We start from the raw sequence: 19,757 nt of genomic DNA, 5'->3' as shown, positions 1-19,757 counted from the left end.
AGCCGCCCGCCAAGCCGTGGGCAGTGATCTGAGCCCCCGAATCACGCTGTGCCCGGATCCCGCGGAGGTAAGGCGAGCCTTGGGGCCCTCTGACGCCACCCGAACCCATCACGCCCTGCGTGAGCGGCAGCATTGCGGCTTGGAAGGGACGTTGGCACCAGAGCCGCCTGCTCTGCCCCGCAGGAGGGGGGCGGTGGTCGGGGCACGGCTGGCTCCTGGGCCGAGGAGAAGTGCGGAAGTTGCGGGGCCGTGGCTGCGGGGCGAGGAAACGTGCTGCGGGGTGTGTGGGGGGGAAACTTGGGCCTGCAGCCTCACGGCGGGTTTCCCAGGAAAGAAAGGTGGCCCTGGGGCGGCCTCACTGTTCGTAAAAAAAAAAAAAAAAACGATTTGACCAAGCTTGGCCCATTCCTGTGACTAACGCAGCTCTCTCTTTAATTCCAGGAGGAACGCCGCAGCCCGTGCCGAGCGCCCGCCTCGCGTTGGCACCCGGACGCGCTGAGGAGCTGCCCGGCGCCATGGGGTGCTCGTGATTTGAACCCCGCATTCTGGGAGGGAGAGGGTTGGGGTGGGATCCCCCCACCCTCAGAGCGGAGGCCGCCGCTCTCCGGAGCGCCCAGCGCCGAGTGTGAGGAGGGGTGAGCGCCGTACCGATGTTTTGGGGTAAAACCTCTCCTGTTTAGCACTGTACAGCGCCTGTCAGTCAATAAATACAATTTCCCGATGTTCCTGGTGTCTCCTTGTGGTTGTGGTGCTGGTGCAGGCTCTGCCCTGCTGGGACGAGAGGACCGCGGGCCTGGGGCCGGCCCCGAGCAGCCGCCCGCGCAGCTCCGCTGCATTTCCTGGGGTTTTTTTGGGAGCCTGCCCCGCGAGGGGGCGTCGAGTTTGGGTGTCCGGGGCAGGGAAATGCCCCCAGGGCCACGGTCCCCGGGTGCGGTGGCATCGGCCGGCCCTGACGCAGCGCCCCCGCGCCGTACTGGTACCGTACTGGTACCGTACTGGTGCCGTCCCAGCACCGCAGCCACCGCCGGCCGCACGGGCGGAGGCACCGACCAGCGCCCGCGGGCGTGGGGCCGGATGCGGCCAGGCACCGGAACGGGCGTAGTGCGTGCAGCGGGTGCAGTGGATGCGGCGGGCGCAGCGGCGCCGCCAGCGCGGCGCTGCCTCCGGAGGGAAGTGACGCTGCGTGACCGCAGCTGGGGGCACAGCGGTGGTCCCCATGGATAACGGGGGGGGGGGGGGTCACAGCCCCACGGGGCCTGCCCCGTGCCCCCAACCCAGTAACTGCAGGACACCCCAGGGCTTGGACCCTGGGCGCACCGAGCGCCCACCCTTCCCCGTGAGGATGGGTGCTGCAGGGCGACGGGTGCCCGAGCGCCCCGGGGCGTGGCACGGAGCGCAAATCCCCACCCCGTGGTCCCAGTTGTCCCCATCCCACCGCGCCCCACTGCCGCCCGTGGGAGGTGGTGACGGGGCTGGGCCACCCCCCGTCCCGCGCGCTGTGCGGCGCCTGCGCCGCTGCCTCGGCGGGCGGGCGGGCGGCGGCGGTGCAGGAAGCCGGCGCGGTCCCGGGGTTGGGGGGGGGAAGTCGTTGGGCGCCCCGCGCTCGGTGGGCGCAGCATGGCGGAGCAGGAGGGCCCCGAGTTCGGCAAGGCCGACTTCGTCCTGCTGGACGAGGTCACCATGGAGCACTTCATGGAGAACCTGCGCCTGCGGTACGGGGGGGCGCGGGGGGCGAAGGGGGGTGAGGCCGGCCTCCCAGCCTCGACGGAGGATGCGGGCGATGCTCCGCGACGCTGTCCCCGGTAGGGCGGTGACGGGGATGCCACCAGCCTCAAGGGACCTCGAATCCTTTGCGATGGTGGGGGGGAAGCGGTCCCGGGGCGCAAATCCTGGCTCTGCCCCGGGCGGTGCCAGCGGAGGGGAACCGAGGCACGTCCGCGGCGCTGGGCTGGGGATGTGGGTGTGGGCCGGGGGGATGTGCAGGCATGGCTGTGCGCCGCTGAGCTCATGCACACCCACGCGTCCGTCCGTCCCGGTGCGCATCCCAACTGCAGTGGCCCGCGCTTCCTGCCCGCGCCCCGCAGGAAGAGCCGCTCCCCCCGGCGACCCACGGTGCCGCTCAGCCCCCACGGCGGCCGTGGCCGGCCCCGGCGTGGCGCCGCGACGATGCGCGGTGTCACCCGGCCCCACCGCCCGCAGGTTCTCGAAGGGCCGCATCTACACCTACATCGGGGAGGTGGTGGTGGCGGTGAACCCGTACCGGGCGATGGGGCTCTACGGCCCCGCCGTGGTGGAGCAGTACCGGGGCCGCGAGCTCTACGAGCGCCCGCCGCACCTCTTCGCGCTGGCCGACGCCGCCTACAAGGCCATGAAGCGCCGCGCCAAGGACACCTGCATCGTCATCTCGGGTAGGGGCGGGCAGGGGGCACCCCGGGGGGCCGGGCACCCATGGGTGCGTGCCCTCGCCCACCTCCTGCCTCTGCCAGGTGAGAGCGGGGCAGGGAAGACGGAGGCCAGCAAGTACATCATGCAGTACATCGCCGCCATCACCAACCCCACCCAGCGCGCCGAGGTGGAGAGGTGGGTCCGGCCCCACGGTGCCCGTGGCCCAGGGTCAGAGCAGGGTGGTCCTGGGGGGCTCCCTGCCCGTAGGGGCGGTGTGGGGGGGCCGGGGGGGCGCCAGGCCGTGCCTTCACGCCGCGCCGCGCAGGGTGAAGAACGTGCTGCTGAAGTCCAACTGCGTCCTGGAGGCCTTCGGCAACGCCAAGACCAACCGCAACGACAACTCGAGCCGCTTTGGCAAGTACATGGACATCAACTTCGACTTCAAGGGCGACCCCACGGGCGGCCACATCCACAACTACCTCCTGGAGAAGGTGCGGGGGGGCGCGGGGCACGGGGCGTGGGCACAGGGGGGCGTGGTGCTGGCCCGTGGCACTGCCCGGCGCCCACCCACTGCTGCCTCTTCCAGTCCCGAATCCTCCAGCAGCAGCCGGGAGAGAGGAACTTCCACTCCTTCTACCAGGTGAGGGGTGGGATGGGGTGGGAATATTGGGATGGGATGGGATTGATGGGATCCATGGGATGGGATCCATGGGATGGGATGGGATCGATGGGATGGGACAGGATGGGATGCATGGGGCGGGATGGGATGGGATGGATGGGATGGGACAGGACAGGATGGGATGCATGGGATGGGATGGGATCAATGGAACAGGATGGGATGGGATGGGATGGGACAGGACGGGATGGGACAGAATGGATGAGATGAGATGGGATGGATGGGACAGGAAGGGACGGGATGGGATGGGATCCATGGGATGGGATGGGATGGGACTTAATGGAAGGAATGGGATGAGACAGGTGGGTTGAGAGGGGGTGGAATGGATGGAATCTATGGGATGGGGCATAATGGATGGGATATGAAGGATGAGATGGGATGGATGGAACAAGGTGGAAGAGGCGGGATGGGACAGGATGGGTGGGATGGGGATGGGATGGATGCGATGGGACAGGTGGGATCAGAGGAGACGGGTAGGAATGGGATGAAGGGAATCTATGGGATGGAACATGATGGATGAGATGGGATGGATGGGTCAGATTGGATGGGGATGGGATGGGAAAGGATGGGTGGGGTGGGATAGAATGGGATGGGATGGGGATAGAACGGATGGGTTCTATGGGACAGGACAGGATTGGTGGGTCAGGGTGAGAGGGGTGGAGATGGAACAGACAGGATCCATGGGAAGGGGCAGGATTGGGTTGGGGTGGGATAGGATGGGATGGGACAGATGGGTTGGGACAGTTGGGATAGATAGATGAGATGGATGGGGTGGGACAGATGTGGTGGGATGGATGTAATCTATGGGATGGGATGAGATGGGGTCGGATGGATGGGATCTATGGGATGAATGGGATGGGACAGGTGGGATGGGATGGGATGGATGGGATGGGATGGGGATGGGATGGATAGGATCTATGGGATGGATGGGATGGGGATGGATGGGATGGGGAAGTACAGGACGGGATGCAACAGGGTGGGGGCAAGACTGGAAAAGGTCAGAGGACACCAGGCCGGGTGGGATGGGGACAGGGGTCCTGGTGTCCCCCCGGGCAGGGTACTGACGCCCCCCCTGCCCCACAGCTGCTGCTGGGAGCCCCCGATGCGCTGCTGGCCTCGCTGCACCTCTGCCGGGACCCTGGCGCCTACCGCTACACCCAGGAGGGTGCCCAGGGCAGCGTGAGTGCGCCGGGGGTGGTCAGGGGGTGGGTGGGGGTCCCGGGGGTCCCGTCCCTCACCAGCATCCCCCCAGGCTGGCAGTGACGATGCGGACGGCTTCCGAGCGGTGGAGGAGGCGATGGCCGTCATCGGCTTCTCCCCAGAGGAGGTGGGCGCCGTGCACCGCATCCTGGCGGCCATCCTGCACCTGGTGAGTGCACCAGTATGGTCCCACATGCACCAGTACAGTCCCACACACACCAGTATGGTCCCACATGCACCAGTACGGTCCCGTGCACACCAGCACGGCCCTACCAGTGCGGCCCCATGCAACCCAGTACAGACCAGTGTCCGCAGGGCAACGTGCGCTTCGTGGCGGAGGGCGAGGAGGCGGCGGTGGAGGCGGCGGAGCAGCTGGCGGCGCTGGCCCAGCTGACGGCCACGACCCCCGAGCAGCTCCGCAAGGCGCTGCTGGCCCGCACGGTGGCCACGGGCGGCGGGGAGCTGATCGAGAAGGGCCACAGCCCCACCGAGGCCGCCTACGGCAGGGACGCCTGCGCCAAGGTGAGGAGGGGAACGCCGGGGCACCCCCCCCCTAAAACCCACCGCCAGGGTCCCCGGGGTGCCCACGGACTCCCTGACCCCGTCCCCAGGCCGTCTACGAGCGGCTTTTCAGCTGGATCGTGGGGCGCATCAACGCCAGCATCGCGGCGCGGGGCTACGACGCGCGCCTGCACGGCAAGGGCACCGTCATCGGCGTCCTCGACATCTACGGCTTCGAGATCTTCGACACCAACAGGTGACACGGCCCCCGGGGGGACAGGGACCTGCCGTGGAGGGGATAGGGATAGGGGGGAGGCGTGATGGGGCTGGGGGGAGCACACGGAGCGGATGTGGGGTAGAGGGACACCTGGAGGGGACAGGGACTGGGAGGGACACGTGGAAGGGACTGGGAAGGGCGAGGAGGGGACAGGGGACACCTTGGAAGGACATGCGGAAGGGGCCAGGGATGGGAAGGACCAGGAGGGGACAGGGGACACCTGGGAGGGACATGGGGAAGGGACTGGGGATGGGAAGGAGACGTGGAAGGGACGGGACCCAGGACAGACACGTGGAGGGGACAGGGCTCAGAGGGACACAGAGCAGTGGGGAGATGCCCAGGGGACATGTGGAGGGGACAGGGGACACCTTGAGAGGGACACCTGGAGGGGATGGCATTCAGGAGGGACACCTGGAGGAGATGGGACCCGGGAGGGACACTTGGAGGGGATGGGACCCGGGAGGGACACCTGGAAGGGATGGCACCCAGGAGGGACACCTGGAGGGACGGGACCAGGGGGGCCAGCAGTAGGGCCACGCTCAGGGTGCCGGGGGCCGTGGCGCGGGGCCGGGCGGCGGTGGCTGACCTGACCCCCCCCCGGGTTCAGCTTCGAGCAGTTCTGCATCAACTACTGCAACGAGAAGCTGCAGCAGCTCTTCATCGAGCTCATCCTGCGGCAGGAGCAGGCCGAGTACCAGCGCGAGGGCATCGCCTGGCAGAACGTGAGCGGCACGGGGGGGACACGGGGAGGGTGGCACCACCTGGCGGGGTGAGATTTGGGGTGCCGGGGGGCGATTTGGGGGACACGCTGCCCACCCCTCGCCCCCAGATCGAGTACTTCAGCAACGAGCCCATCGTGGAGCTGGTGGAGCAGCCGCACCGCGGCATCCTGGCGCTGCTGGACGAGGCTTGCTTGGCCGTGGGGACTGTCACCGACGCCCTCTTCCTGGCCTCCATGGACACCCGCCTGGGCCGCCACCCCCACTACAGCAGCCGCAAGGTGCATCGGGGGGCACCGTGGGGGGCCGGGGGGGAGCGGGGGGCGCGTGGGCTGGGGCTGACACCCCCCTGCTCCCCAGCTCTGCCCCACCGACAAGACCATGGAGTTCAACCGTGACTTCCGCATCAAGCACTACGCCGGAGATGTCACGTATGGGGGGCCGGAGGGGGCCACGGGGGGCTGTGGGGCACCACGAAGAACCATGGGGGGGTCTTGGGGCCATGGAGGACTTTCAGAGGGCATGGGGGACCATTTGGGATCATGGTGGGGCTGTGGGGGCTCTTGGAGGGGTCCACAGTTGACCGTGGGGCCTTGGAGAACCGCAGCAGGTACTCTGTGGGGTTTTGGTGTCATTTGGAGCATTGAGAGTGTGGGTGGCCACTGGGGACTATGGGCATCCATGGGGGGCCATGGGGCTGCGGGGAGCCATGGGGAGCCATGGGGATGTGGGACACCACAAAAAAACCATGGGGGGGATCTTTGGGTCATGGAAGACTTTGAGAGGGCATGGGGGATCATTTGGTATCATGGTGGGGCTGTGGGGGCTCTTGGGGGGTCCACGGTTGACCGTGGGGCCTTGGGGAACCACAGAGGGCCATGGGGTGCTCTGTGGGGTTTTGGTGTCGTTTGGAGCCTTGGGAGTGTGGGTGGCCACTGGGGACTATGGGCGTCCTTGGGGGGCCATGGGGCTGCGGGAAACCATGGAGAACCACGGGGGACCATGGGTGGCCTTGGGGTCATGGAGGACTTTGGGAGGGCATGGGGGACCCTTTGGGATCACGGAGGACCGTGGGACAGTAGGGTTTACACCTCCCAAGGACACGTCACCTCTGCGGGGCCAGCCAAGGGCATGGCGCTGCTGTGTCCCCAGCAGCCCCTGCCCCAAAGCTTGTCCCTGGCCCCCCAGCACGGTGTCCCCCTCCCGCAGGTACTCGGTGGAGGGTTTCCTGGACAAGAACAAGGACACGCTCTTCCAGGACTTCAAACGGCTGCTCTACAACAGGTTGGGGACAGCTAGGGGCTGGGGACACCGTGAGAGGGCCGGTGGCACAGCCGGGGGACACTGCCACGGGGTAGGGGGTGGCAGAGCCGTGGGGCTGGGCGCTGGGGGGGTGGGAGAGGAGCCCGGTGTCGCCAGCCCCACGCCGCCGCCGTCCCCAGCGCCGACCCCGTGCTGCGTGCCATGTGGCCCGACGGCGAGCAGAGCATCACCGAGGTCACCAAGCGCCCGCTGACCGCCGCCACGCTCTTCAAGAACTCCATCGTGGCCCTGGTGGAGAACCTCGCCTCCAAGGTACCAGCCCCGGGGCAGCTGGCCACGTCCCCACGCCAGCCCCGTATGTCCCCGAGCCGGCTGGGCACGTCCCTACGTGTCCCCAAGCCAGCCTGGTATGTCCCCATATCGGGTAGACGTGTCCCCAAGCCAGATGACGTCCTGAGCCCATCAGGTATGTCCCTACGCAGCCGCAATGTCCCTGTGCAAGCCCTACGTGTCCCCAGGCCAGCCTGGTGTGTTCCCATATCTGCTAAAAGTGTCCCCAGGCCACTGGGACACGCTCCTCAGCCAGCCAGGCATGTCCCCAAGCCGGATGGGCACAGCTGTGCGTGTCCCTGAGGCAGTCAGGCACGTCCCTGTGCAGCCAAGGTGTCCCTGCGCAGCCAGACACGTCCCCAGGGCAGTCAGGTACGTCCCCGAGCTGGCCAGGCACGTCCCTGAGCCACGTGGGATTGTCCCCGAGCCACCGAGCTCTCCTGCCCCCATGCCAGCCCCCAGGATACGTACTGGCTCGGGGACACACGGGCTCGGGGACACACGTCTGGAGCGTGCCAGGCCGTGCGGGGACAGGGGACGGGGCCACCACCCGTTCCCCCGTTACCAGCCCCCGCCGCGGTGCCCGCAGGAGCCCTACTACGTGCGCTGCATCAAGCCCAACGACCAGAAGTCGCCGGTGCTGTTCGACGAGGAGCGCTGCCGCCACCAGGTCGCCTACCTGGGGCTGCTGGAGAACGTGCGGGTGCGCCGCGCCGGCTTCGCCTACCGCCAGCCCTACGACCGCTTCCTGCTGCGGTACGGCCCCGGCGCCCCAAGGGGAGGGTCCTCGGCAGCCCCCGCGCCCCATCCTGCTGACCCCCTCCGCCCGCTGCTCCCCAGGTACAAGATGACGTGCGAGTACACGTGGCCCAACCACCTGATGGCCACCGACCGCGAGGCCGCGCAAGCCCTCCTGGAGCAGCACGGCTTCCAGGACGACGTGGCCTACGGCCACACCAAGGTCTTCATCCGCACGCCCCGCACCCTCTTCTGCCTCGAGCAGGAGCGGGCGCAGCTCATCCCCATCATCGTCCTGCTGCTGCAGAAGGTGGGGGTGGCACGGGGCGCGACACGGGGCATGGCGTGGGCTTGTGACGTGTGGCATGGAGTATGGCGTGGGGCGTGACGTGGGCTATAACGTGGGGGTGGCGTGGTGGTGGCATGGGGTGGGACATGGTGGTGGCATGGGGCATGGCATGGGGTGTGGCATGGGCCATAACACTGGGGTGGCGTGGTGGTGGCATGGGGCATGGCATGGGGGTGATATGGGGATGACAATGGGGGATGGCATGGGCTTGTGACATGTGGCACGGAGTATGGCGTGGGGTGTGACATGGGGATGGCATAGGGCGTGACATGGGGCATGGCATGGGCCGTAACATGGTGGTGATGTGGGGCATGGCATGGGGGGTGACATGGAGCAGGACTCGGGGTTGGTGCAGGGCACAGTGTGGGGTGTTTTTTTGGACCAGCAGGCTGTGGGGCAGGGGATGGGGCCAGCTCCGGGCACCCCCAAACACTGCTGGGGGGCTCAGGGAACACGTCCAGCCCCGCAGCGCATTTTGGGGTAGGGGCAGCACTTTGGGGACCGTCCCCGCTGAGCCTGGCGGTGCGGGGCTTGGTGCCTGGCACCACGCTCTTGACGAACAGGGCAGCACCCCCACCTCACATCCATGGGGGCAACGGTGGGGAGGGTCCCCACCGCTGCCACACGCCCCGGAGGCGGTGGCGCCACCGTGGCGATCCCCGAATCCCCCCGAGGGCGGCACGTTGGCGGGGACAAAGTGACCTCGGCTGTCTCGCAGGCGTGGCGCGGCGCCCTGGCCCGCAGGCGGTGCCGCTACCTGCGCGCCGCCTACACCATCATGGGCTACTACAAGCGGCACAAGGTGAAGGCGTACCTGCTGGAGCTGGTGCGGCGCTTCCAGGGCGTCCGCGCCATGCCCGACTTCGGCAAGAGCCTGGCCTGGCCCGTGCCGCCGGCCGTGCTGGAGCGCTTCCAGGAGAACAGCCAGCAGCTCTTCCGCAGGTGCCGGCAGCGCGGGGGGGCTGAAGGGGTGCCGCGGTGGGGGCCGCGGCGGCGGTGCCTGAGCGCCTCGTGTGCCACAAACCCCGCAGGTGGCGAGCGCGGCAAATCGTCAAGAACATTCCCCCCTCCGACATGGCGCAGATCCGGGCCAAGGTGGCCGCCATGGAGGTGCTGCAGGGGCTGCGGAAGGACTGGGGGTGCCAGCGGGGCTGGGCGCGGGACTACCTGTCCTCGGTAAGGGCACGGCGCGGCCGGCGGGACCCCGAAAGCCCACCCCACCCCGCTGCCTTCCCCCGGCCGCCCCACGCCGCATTCCCCACAGGCCAGCGAGAACCCCGGGCTGGCGCTGCCCTTCGCCCGCCGCGTGCAGGCTCTGCGGGACAAGGTGCACTTCGGCTCCGTCCTCTTCTCCGGACACGTCCGCAAGGTGAGGGGCTCGGTGGGACCGGCACGTCCCCGTCGGTGTCCCCCCCCCCCACCCCCTCAACTCATCTCCCTGCCCCGCAGATCAACCGCTTCAACAAGAGCCGCGACCGCGCCATCCTCATCACCGACCAGCACCTCTACAAGCTGGAGCCCCGGCAGCAGTACCGGGTGATGCGGGCGCTGCCCCTCAGCACCGTGAGTGTCCCCAGCACCGGCTGGCACCAGGGTGCCCGTGCCCGTCCTGGCTGCCCCCGTCCCACATGAAGACCCCTCCACTGTCCCCGTATCCCACCCACGTTGGCACGGCGCAGCTCCCCGGGATGGGGGCGTCACGCTGTCCCCGCCACGGTGCCGTGACACCACCGCGGTGCCGTGACACCCTCGTGGTGCCGTGACACCACCGCGGTGCCGTGACACCTCTGCATGTCCGTGATGCCCCTGCATGCTTGTGACACCCGCAGGTGACGGGGCTGAGCGTGACGAGCTGCCAGGCGCAGCTGGTGGTCTTCCACACGCAGAGCCACGACGACCTGGCCGTCTGCCTGCACAAGACGCAGCCGCCGGGGGACAACCGGGTGGGCGAGCTGGTGGGCGTCCTGCTGGAGCACTGCCGAGCGTGAGTGGGGCCGGGTCTGCCCGGGGGGGGGCACCCGACGGGGCGCTGAAGGCCCCCCCAAAGTGCCCCCCCGTGCTGAAGCCGTGCCCTTGCAGGACCAAGCGGGAGCTGCAGGTCCGCGTCTCCGACTGCATCCAGCTGAGCCTGCGCGGGCGCAAGAGGCTGCTGACCGTGGAGACGCGGCCGGGCCTGGCCGCCCCCGATTTCCGCAAGAGCCGCGACGGCTTCGTGCTCTACTGGCCCGAGAGATGAAGGGGCGGCTGCCCTGCGTGTGTCCCCCCTCCCTGCACTGCCACTGGTGCTGCGGTGGTCCCCGCGCGGGGCCAGGGGGACAGCAGCGTCCTCATCCCTGCCCCATGCCCCGTCCCGCTGGCACGTGCCCAGGAGCCTCCCCGGGGATGCCCCCGGCCCCGCGTGCCCCCCACCCCGCGTCCTCCCCTCCCCTGGGCGATGCCAAAGCCTCTGAGTGCACTGGGAATAAAGAGAGCTGGATGGGAGCACAGGCGTGAGTGTGTCTGGGACCCCCTCCCAGCCCTCTGTTCGTGGTGCAGCCCCACACCGGGGGGCACTGGAGCCCCTGGGGACCCCTGTGCCAGCTCCCTGTCTCCCAGGGCCCCTGTGTCCCACGTCCCGATGTCCCTGACACCTGGGGTCCTTGTGCCCCTGTGTCCTGCTGTCGCTTTGTCCTGGGTCCCAATATCCATGTGTCCTGAGTACTGGTGTCACTATGTGCCGGGTCACTGGGTCCCAATGTCCCCAGGTCCTGGTGTCCCAACGTCTGTGTGTCCCAAGTCCTGGTGTCCCTGTGCCCTGGATATCTGGGTCCCACTGTCCCAGATCTCTGTGCCCTGATGTCCCCGGGGTCCCCATGTCCCTGACACCCCGTGTTGATGTCCCAGCAGTGCCGTTCCCTGCGCTGACAGGTTGTCACAGCTCTGACACAGGAGCTCTGCAGCAGCTGCTGCTGCTCCTGCCCTGGGGAGGAACCTCAGCAAGGCAGGAACTGGGGCGGGCAGAGACTGGGACCAGGGCTAGGACAGCCATGTCCCCCCCGCCTCTGGAGCTGTCAGGGACAGGTGACTCGTGGGGGCTCACGCACAGACATTTGGGGTCCCCTGAGCATCGGCCGTGTCCCCACTGACCGGCAGGGTCCCCCCGGGTGACGTCCCCATCCGCTGCAGAGCCCCGCGTGCTGCCGTCCATCCCTGGGTATCCCTGGGGTGGCACGGGCACCTCTGTGCCCCCACGCCCCACGGGCTGCTTCCAGGTGTGGCACCGCCAGGTGCCTCCAGTGGCTGCAGTGCCTGCGACGCGTGCGGTGCTTGCGATGCGCGCGGTGCCTGCGCTGCTGCTGCTGCTGCACCCAAGCAACGGTCCTGGGCATCGCGTGCGTTGCGTGCAGGGTGTTTTCCGGGGGTGGCAGGCAGTTGAGTCTCTGTACAACCGCTTCTCGCACTACCGGTAGACGGGGCCGGGCTGGATTTCTTTTTCCTGTTGACTGCGCCGTGTTGCTTAACAAGGCAGCAAGCGGCCGATTTTCACTGTAACCCTGCTGCAGGCCCGGCGTGAAAACAACAGCACCGAGCTTGCGGCTGCCGAGTTGGTTTTGCTTCGTCTCCTGCTCAATGCCAGCGGTGTGCCCGGGGCATTGCAGGGACGGCTGCGGACCTGGGGATGCGCAGGGCTAGAGCCAGGCGGCGCCTCCCAGGAAATGTCCTCGTCCCCTGCATCGAGCCGTGGGGGAGCCCTGGGTGCTGCCAGGAGGGCACGGAGCCAGCGGCCAGGCAGCACCACAAGGACGAAGAGGCTCTGAGCCCGGCTGCCCATGCCTGAGGGCAGAGGCTGTTCCCCTCTGAGCAGGCTGGGACACAAAAACAGCACCAGCCGGGCTCTGTTCCCGGTCATCCCCAGCCGCTCGGTGCCTTTCTGGCGGCACAAATCCTGCCCAGCCCTCCCCTGCAAAGCAAAGTGACCGTGGTGCCAGCAGCCCCCAGCCTCTGCTTCCAGCGCGGCACGAGGTGTGGCGGCCCGGTGTCCCAGCACGGGGGTCCAGAGGGTGGCTGCTTCTTTTGGGACCCTTCACTGAGCCCTGCTGAGCATCCCCGCAGGAGGAGCCAGAGCTGCCCTCGCCCTGCGTGCCATCCCTCTGACACGAGGGCCGTGCTCCGGGCTGCTTCCGTCACCACTTTCACTTCCTGGTGGTTGTGAGCGTCCCGCAGGGACAAGGCGAACGCCAGCGCAGGACCTGCGGGAAGGTACGGGCTGAAGGTCAGGGGCTGCAAAGCTCTGTGCCAGCGGGAAGGGCTTTGAGGGGGGCTGGGGAACTGGCGCAGGGCAGCGGGGCAGGGAAGGGGCTCTTCCCCCTGTCCCCTTCTCTCTCCTCCCTTTCTCCCCACTCCTCGCTCCCCATGCTCGGCGTGGGCACAGCACAAACCTCCCCAGCCCCAGGCGCTTGCATGGCCCCAGCCCTGGCTCCAGCCCCAGCCCCAGCCCAGGGGAGCCCCTCGGCACCATGCTCAGCCCCACACGGGGCCCCGGCTTCACGAGTGTCACTGCCCCGAGGGTCCCTGCCACCACCTGAGGGTCCCTGCCACCACCCGAGGGTCCCTGCCACCACGCTGCCTTCCCTCCCCCCTGTGATCCTGTGCTGACTGAGGCTGCCTCGCTGCTCTGTTTCCCCGCTGCACCTCGCGGTTCTGGCTTTCATTTTCATTTTCTGTTCCTTGCTGCTGTCTGTGCACTGCTGTGGCCGCACACGCTGCAGCGCGATCCAGGGGACCCCGTCTGGCCCGGTGCCACCGCAGCCTGACCCAGCTGCAGCCTCCCGAGCCCTTCCTGCAGCGGGGGCACACAGAGCCCCGCAGCCTCCAGTCGCCAGCAGCGAGGCTTCGAAACCATCCCCGCTTTTAGTGAAAATCCCTTCTGCTGTCGGTAACGCTCCCAGCCTCTGGGTGCCTGCTGACGGAGCCCTGGGCGTCTGCTTTTGTCTCCGCAGCGTGGCCGTGGCCGTCCGGCGTGTCTACATGCTGCCCGGGGTCGGCGGGGGCTTGGAGATGAGGCTGATCCTGGCTGGGAAGGCTGGTGGGGGGAAAAGCGCCACGGGGAACACCCTCGTCGGGGAACGTGTATTTGAGTCCAAGCTGTCCACCCAGCCAGTGACCGTGAGGTGTAAGAAAGCACAAGGGCACTGGGACGGCGAGGACTTCACGGTGGTTGACACGGCCGACATTTTCAACCCAAGTGATGCCAGTGATGAGGTGCACCAAGAAATTTTCCAGTGCGTCAAGCTGTCCTCCCCGGGCCCCCACGCGCTGCTGCTGGTGACCCAGCTGGGCCGATTCACCCAGGAGGACAAGGAGGCCGCAGAGAGACTGCAGGACATCTTTGGAGCTGAAGTTCTGGGGCACACGATCGTCATATTCACCCGTGCAGAAGAGCTGGCGGGGCGATCTCTGCACGACTTCGTGTCCTGTACTGACAACAAAGCTCTCCGCGAGCTGATCCAGAGGTGCGGGAACAGGTACTGCGGCTTCAACAACCGGGCAGCTGGAGCCGAACGGGACCAGCAGGTCGCGGAGCTGATGGGGATGGTCCGCTGCATGGTGCAGGCGAATGGGGGCGGTTGCTACAGCAATGAGATGTACCTGGAGCCCGATTTAACAGAAGGGAAGGTGGAGTATCACATGAGGAGGTACAGAGCACGCAGGATAAAGAGGGAGCGGTCCGGCTGCAGGACAGTCGTCGCGGCTTTGGGGCTGATTGCCTTCACCGCGGCTGTGATTTCCCTGGGTTTCCTTATCGCACGGGTGCGAGGAATGACAGCACCATGGAAACACTGAACGCCTGGGGCTGGAGGCACCTCTGCACACCGCGTGTTCCATCCCTGCCCAGGCAGGGTCCCCAGCACCGGCTGCCCAGCACCGTGTCCATTGGGTGTCGGACATCTCCAGGGATGGAGACCCCAGCACGGCTCTGGGCAGCCTGTGCCAGCGCTCAGACACCCGCACAGCAAAAAAAAAGACTTCCCTAATCTCTCACCATGCATCCTTGTGCTTCCAGCATTACCCATGCCCTTGTGTCTTGGCTCTGGGCACCCCACCAGGTGTTGGCACACATAGATGGGACCCCCAAGTCCTGCTGCAATGGAACCAACTCTCCCTTGGAAAAGAAGAGGAATTGTCTATGTTTAATTGAGCATCCCTTGATCACGTATCATTTATGTAGTACAGGGCAAAAATTACGTTTAACTTTTAACCTTGGCTCCCTTCGATCAGGGACAAAATGCTCCTTCTGGAAGAAACCAAGGAAGGTTGGCAAGAGAAAGTAGCCTTAGGATGTGCTTAGGTGACGTGTGGCCATCGATGGATAAAAGGGGTCAGGGTGCTTCATCAGGGAACACCACCAAGGGCCCCCAAAGAAAGGAAGGCATGCGCAGAAGGGCCAGGGAAGGATCCTTTAGAACGACAATACGTAAATACACAATGTAGATTAGAATGAATATGTATTAGATAGCAGAATAGTCATGAATTTAATGTCTACATGTAGCAAGGAAGTCAACATCGGGTGTGCCTGATCTGTGGAAAATGCACCGAGCACCCAGGCCTGAATAAAAGCAATCTCTCTCCTGAGTGCGTGGGAACTGGCTTATTGCACACCGGGTAAAGGAGCCACTTTTTCGGGCAACGCCAACACCTCCGTGCCCTCGGCCGAGCAATCGACAGGGTGCCCACGTCCGCCCGCACACGGAGCGCTCTGGGGCACGGATGTGGGCCCCCGGCAGCCAGCAGGAACGCACAGCCCTGCCCTACAGCCCCTGCTCGGCCCTGGGGGCTTGCCACGTGCTCCCGAGGGATATAACGCGTTAAAATCCCTCGGCCCCGCACTCGGTCCCTGTGCATCCACGTGTGTGGCGGGAGGGGAGGATGGCAAAGCCCTTCTTGCCGTGCCGTGCCAGGTGCCCCAGGGCTGTCAGCCTGTCCCTCGCTGAGGGGACGGAATGAGGGGAGGGAATGAGGGAGGTCTTACAGGGAGGAGAACGAGGGAGATGCTGAGGGAGAGGGTGAGGGAAGAGAGTGAGGAACATCACCAAAGGAAGACATTGAGGGGAGACGCTAAGGGGTGACGCTGAGGGTGAGAATGAGGGGTGGGAATGAGGGAGGCCACCAAGGGAAGAGAAAGAGGGAAGACGCTGAGGAAGATGCTGGTAGAGAGGGTGAGGGAGGAGAATGAGGGAGGGAAAACATCGGGAATGAGGAACATCACCAAGGGAAAACATGGAGGGGAGGTGCTGAGGAGAGACACTGAGGTGGGCACTGAATGAAGAGCACGAGGGGAGACACCGAGGGGTGACACTGCGGGGAGACGTTGAGGTGACGTGGAGGGAGACACTGAGGGGAGCTGCTGGGAAGAGGCACTGAGAGGTCACTGAGGGAAGGGAAAGAGGGGGGACATCAAGGGAAGATACAAAGGGAAGACGCTGAGGTGGTCTAATGGTGGTCGCTGAGGGTGTCAGTGAGGGGAGTGAGAGGAGACATCAAGGCTTTGAGGGGAGGTACTGAGGGGACAAAATGAGGGGTGACACTGACGGGGGTCATTGAGGGGGAGCGCTGAGCGGAGAGATTAGGGGAGGTCACCGAGGGAAGAGAAAGAAGGGAGACCATGAGGGAGATGGTGAGCGGAGTCACTGAGGGGTGGCACCAGGGGAAGGGAACGACAGGAGACACCCCAGGGAAACACCGAGCGAGGCGCTGAGGGGACACGCTGAAGGAGACGCTGAGGGAAGAGAAAGGCTTTATCGGTGTCAAAAAGGCCAGGAGTGTCAACAATTGGTCTTCCATGGAAGCACCTGTTGGCTCTTTTGTAGCCCTGGGTTGCTGAGCTTGGTAATGGCATAGATACGTGAGAAACAAAGTTGTGTTTTTGCCATAGAAGGTGGTTTTGCAGTGGGAAATTCCACTAAACTTTCATATTCAAAAGTGATTGTGCAGGCGTGACAGCGGGGAGTATGTTAAGCAGATAAGGGGAAGGTCCCACTGTCCCAAAATAAGGAGGATAGCTCAGAAAAACAGGATGAGCAGTACGAAATCAGTAAAAACAAAAATCACGGGCCCTCTAGTCACAAGAGAAGAAGGAAAAAATAAATAAAAAAAGGAAATGGAGAAATTAACGGTTGGTCAAATTAAATTGTACGTGTATGGCATAGAAGTGCGTCGAGTAGGTTGTGAACCTGCAGTACTCAGCCAGTGAGGAAACGGGAGAAATTGGGTGTCGGGTAACAGGGGATATAGGGTTATGGTAAACTTGTACTGTGCGCTCCTGCTTGCAGGATGCCCGCCATTGCAATCGTGACTAAAATAGCTTCATGGAAAGTCCTGTCTGAGAAAATTATTGAGATTTTTCTCACACGATGGTCAGTCGAAAGGAAGGCCTGAGCAGAGACAGAGAAATTTCAAGATAGACGTGCGCATCTTCCTGAGGAGCCCCCGGGAATGGCTGCCCGGCTCCAAGCTCAGAGCACGTCTCTGGACTGGGGACAACCCTGTCCCAAGCCCGAAGCAAACCCAAAGCTCAGAAAGAGGGCTCCCCAGAGCCTAAACAAGTGTCCTGACATCTTTGAAAGCTGGATGAGGGAGACTTGGTGGGATGACTTACGGCTGGCATGCTGCAATGAGGGGATACGGGCTCTTTAGGAGGGACAGACCGGGGAGATGAGGAGGGACAGTTGGGATTCTGCCTGGGGGTGGATGAGGAGCCCATGAGACCTTAAGATTTAATCAGACCACTGATTACAGGCAGTACAGGAGAAGGTGACATTATGGTGTGCATCTGCTACAGGCTGCCTGGCCAGGAAGAGCGAGCAGATGTGGCCCTCTACTGACAGACGAGAGCAGCCTCCTGCTCACAGACCCTGGTCGTGGGGACTTCAGCTTTGTAAGAGGGACAGCACAGCAGGTCACAAGCAATCCAGGAGGTTCCCGGAGCGCATCTGTGATGACTTCCTCCTCCAAGTGATAGAGCAGCCAACAAGGAGAGGTGCTCTGATGGACCTCATGCTCCCCAGCAACGTGGACTGGCTGGGAATGGGAAGGTCAAAGGCAGCCTTGGCTGCAGCGAGCATGAGATGGTGGAGTTCAGGGTCCTGAAGGCAGGGAGGAGGGTGAAAAGCAAACACATAACCCTAGACTTCAGGAAATCAGGATTTGGGCTCTTCAAGGATCTGCTTGGAAGAATCCAGTCCTGTGGTATAAGGCCCCAGAGAGAAGAGGGCCCAAGAAAGCAGGTTAATATTTGAGGATCACCTGCTCCAAGCTCAGGAGTGATGCATCCCAACAAAGAGGAAGTCAGGCAAAAGTGCCAAGAGAGCTGCATGGATGTGCAAGGGGCTCCTGGCCATACTCAAACACAGAAAGGAAGACTACAGAAGTTGGAAGTAAGTAAACTCAAACACTCTGTTCAACATCTTCATGTACGGGTTTATGTGGTATGGTTTTGGTAGCAGGGGTCTGCAGGGAGACCTGTGAGCAGAGCCCCGAAGGGGGACCCATGCTGGAGAAGTGTGTTCCTGAAGGATAGACCCCTTGGTATGAACCCACACTGCAGCAGTTCTTGAAGAGCTGCAGTCTGAATCACACTCAAACTGTAAATAATGAAGGCAGCACAGTCATACGTGACATTTTTTTTTTTTTTCTGGAAACACCACTAATACCTGACCAGCACTGGAATAACCAAAATGAGCCTGGGAGAAGAGTCTCGGCTGAGGGCACTGGGGGTGTTTAGTCTGGAGAAGAGGAGGCTCAGGGCAGACCTCATTGCTCTTTACAACTACCTGAAAGGAAGCTGTGGGGAGCTGGGGGTCGGCCTCTTCTCATGGGTAACTAGTGATAGGACCAGAGGGAACGGCCTCAAGTTGTGCCAGGGGAGGTTCAGGTTGGAAATGAGGAGACATTTCTGCTCAGAAAGAGCAGTCAGGCGTTGGGACGGGTTGCCCAGGGAGGTGGTGGCGTCACCGTCCCTGGGGGTGTTCAAGGAGAGGTTGGACGTGGTGCTTGGGGTCATGGGTTAGTGGTGACATTGGTGGTAGGGGGGTGGTCGGACCAGGTGAGCTTGGAGGGCTTTTGCAACCTTAATGATTCTGTGATTCTGTGACTTACTGGTTGAGCACTAGACAGAAGTTGCCTTTTTTGCACCATTTAAAACATCAGTAGTGCATGGGGTGGCCATCAATCAACATTCTCAAGAAAACACTAATCCAAAATTTGCAAATGTTTAGAGGAAAAAGAAGTGGAAAGTGTGTGTGATAGTGAGGGTCTGGTTTGGTTCACAGGAGTGGAAGCCACCCTCACTGAGCATCACTGGTACGGCAGCTTTAAAGGCTGCTCACCAAAGCTCCCAGCACTCTGTGCCTGATGTAATCCTCACGTTGCTCTATAATACAACCTTGATACCGGTCTGTTATCTCTAAAAACACATGGAAGGAAGCTCTGAAGAGAAAAGCAGGGGTGTGGGGGGGAGCGATAGTGACTGACCACAGCTGCTGCAAGAGCAGCCAAACCCATCTTGGTACTGAAGGAAACCGGAGGATGCCTTGTTGCTGGCAAACCAAATGTTCCAGACTCCAGGAGCGAGAGCTTCCTCGTCGTGGAAGATTTTTTGTGCTTTTCTTTGGCTACAAGAGCTGTGAATTTGGCTCTGCGTAGCATCAGAGTAATACAAAGGTTTTATGGTGTGGCAATTGCCGGCAACAGCAGGGACGGAGCCTTGGTGCGACAGCAGCACCCCGAGGAAATACAGGGCAAAAGGCGGCAGCACTGGACCTGCTGCCGCTGTCCCATTCCTGACCGGTGCCAGCCCACTGACTCCATCCCGGGCACTGGGTGTGCCCGGCATCGTGACGGCAGGCACATCGCTGAGAGCGGCGATGAAATTCACCTTTGTGTTGTGAGTCAGATGTAATTGCTACACTCCGGTACGCCTAATTGGTACTCACGCGGTGGATCAAGTGATTTGTTGCTGGCACTCTGCTCGAGAGAAATTCCGTGCCATTTCAAAGTGCTGAAAATTGGTACATTCTGCACTAAATCCCCTCAAAGCCTGAAAGGAGGTGGTCGGAGTGCATCAGACGCCCGCTCGCCGCCCTTCTCAGGTGCCTGGGCACCCTCGGGCCATCGGCAGGTGTGAGAAACTAAGTTGTTTTTGCAGTAGAGAACTAATTTTCTGTATTCCGAGGTAGTTGTGTAGTCATAACAAGGAGAAATGCCGAGTAGATAAGCGGAGAGTAGAAGGCCTCACTGTTCCAAAACAAGGCAGAAGCTTGAGAATAAACAGGATGAGCAGTG

The 19,757-nt window shown here is 63.6% G+C and overlaps 2 protein-coding genes across 2 annotated transcripts; both read left to right on the top strand.

The window, feature by feature from the left end:
* Positions 1-1,515: 1,515 nt before the first annotated feature.
* On the top strand, positions 1,516-10,931 carry MYO1G (myosin IG). The gene is made up of 22 exons (XM_048053351.2): positions 1,516-1,712; positions 2,200-2,408; positions 2,487-2,580; positions 2,711-2,876; positions 2,972-3,025; positions 4,145-4,240; positions 4,314-4,430; positions 4,577-4,783; positions 4,873-5,018; positions 5,647-5,761; positions 5,869-6,039; positions 6,119-6,189; positions 6,968-7,042; positions 7,201-7,333; positions 7,941-8,107; positions 8,192-8,399; positions 9,157-9,380; positions 9,470-9,614; positions 9,703-9,807; positions 9,888-10,001; positions 10,268-10,422; positions 10,518-10,931. The coding sequence occupies exons 1-22, from the start codon at positions 1,618-1,620 to the stop codon at positions 10,672-10,674; spliced, it is 3,024 nt and encodes a 1,007-aa protein (XP_047909308.1). The 5' UTR covers positions 1,516-1,617; the 3' UTR covers positions 10,675-10,931.
* A 993-nt stretch (positions 10,932-11,924) lies between these two features.
* Positions 11,925-15,050, top strand: LOC106046814 (GTPase IMAP family member 1-like). The gene is made up of 2 exons (XM_013198001.3): positions 11,925-12,677; positions 13,418-15,050. The coding sequence occupies exon 2, from the start codon at positions 13,446-13,448 to the stop codon at positions 14,259-14,261; it is 816 nt and encodes a 271-aa protein (XP_013053455.3). The 5' UTR covers positions 11,925-12,677; positions 13,418-13,445; the 3' UTR covers positions 14,262-15,050.
* Positions 15,051-19,757: the final 4,707 nt, after the last annotated feature.

The sequence above is a fragment of the Anser cygnoides genome, chromosome 2, assembly GCF_040182565.1.
Source record: "Anser cygnoides isolate HZ-2024a breed goose chromosome 2, Taihu_goose_T2T_genome, whole genome shotgun sequence".
NCBI lineage: Eukaryota > Metazoa > Chordata > Aves > Anseriformes > Anatidae > Anser > Anser cygnoides.
Note: the sequence above shows the minus strand (reverse complement) of the source record. Positions and strands in the feature narration are given on the sequence as shown.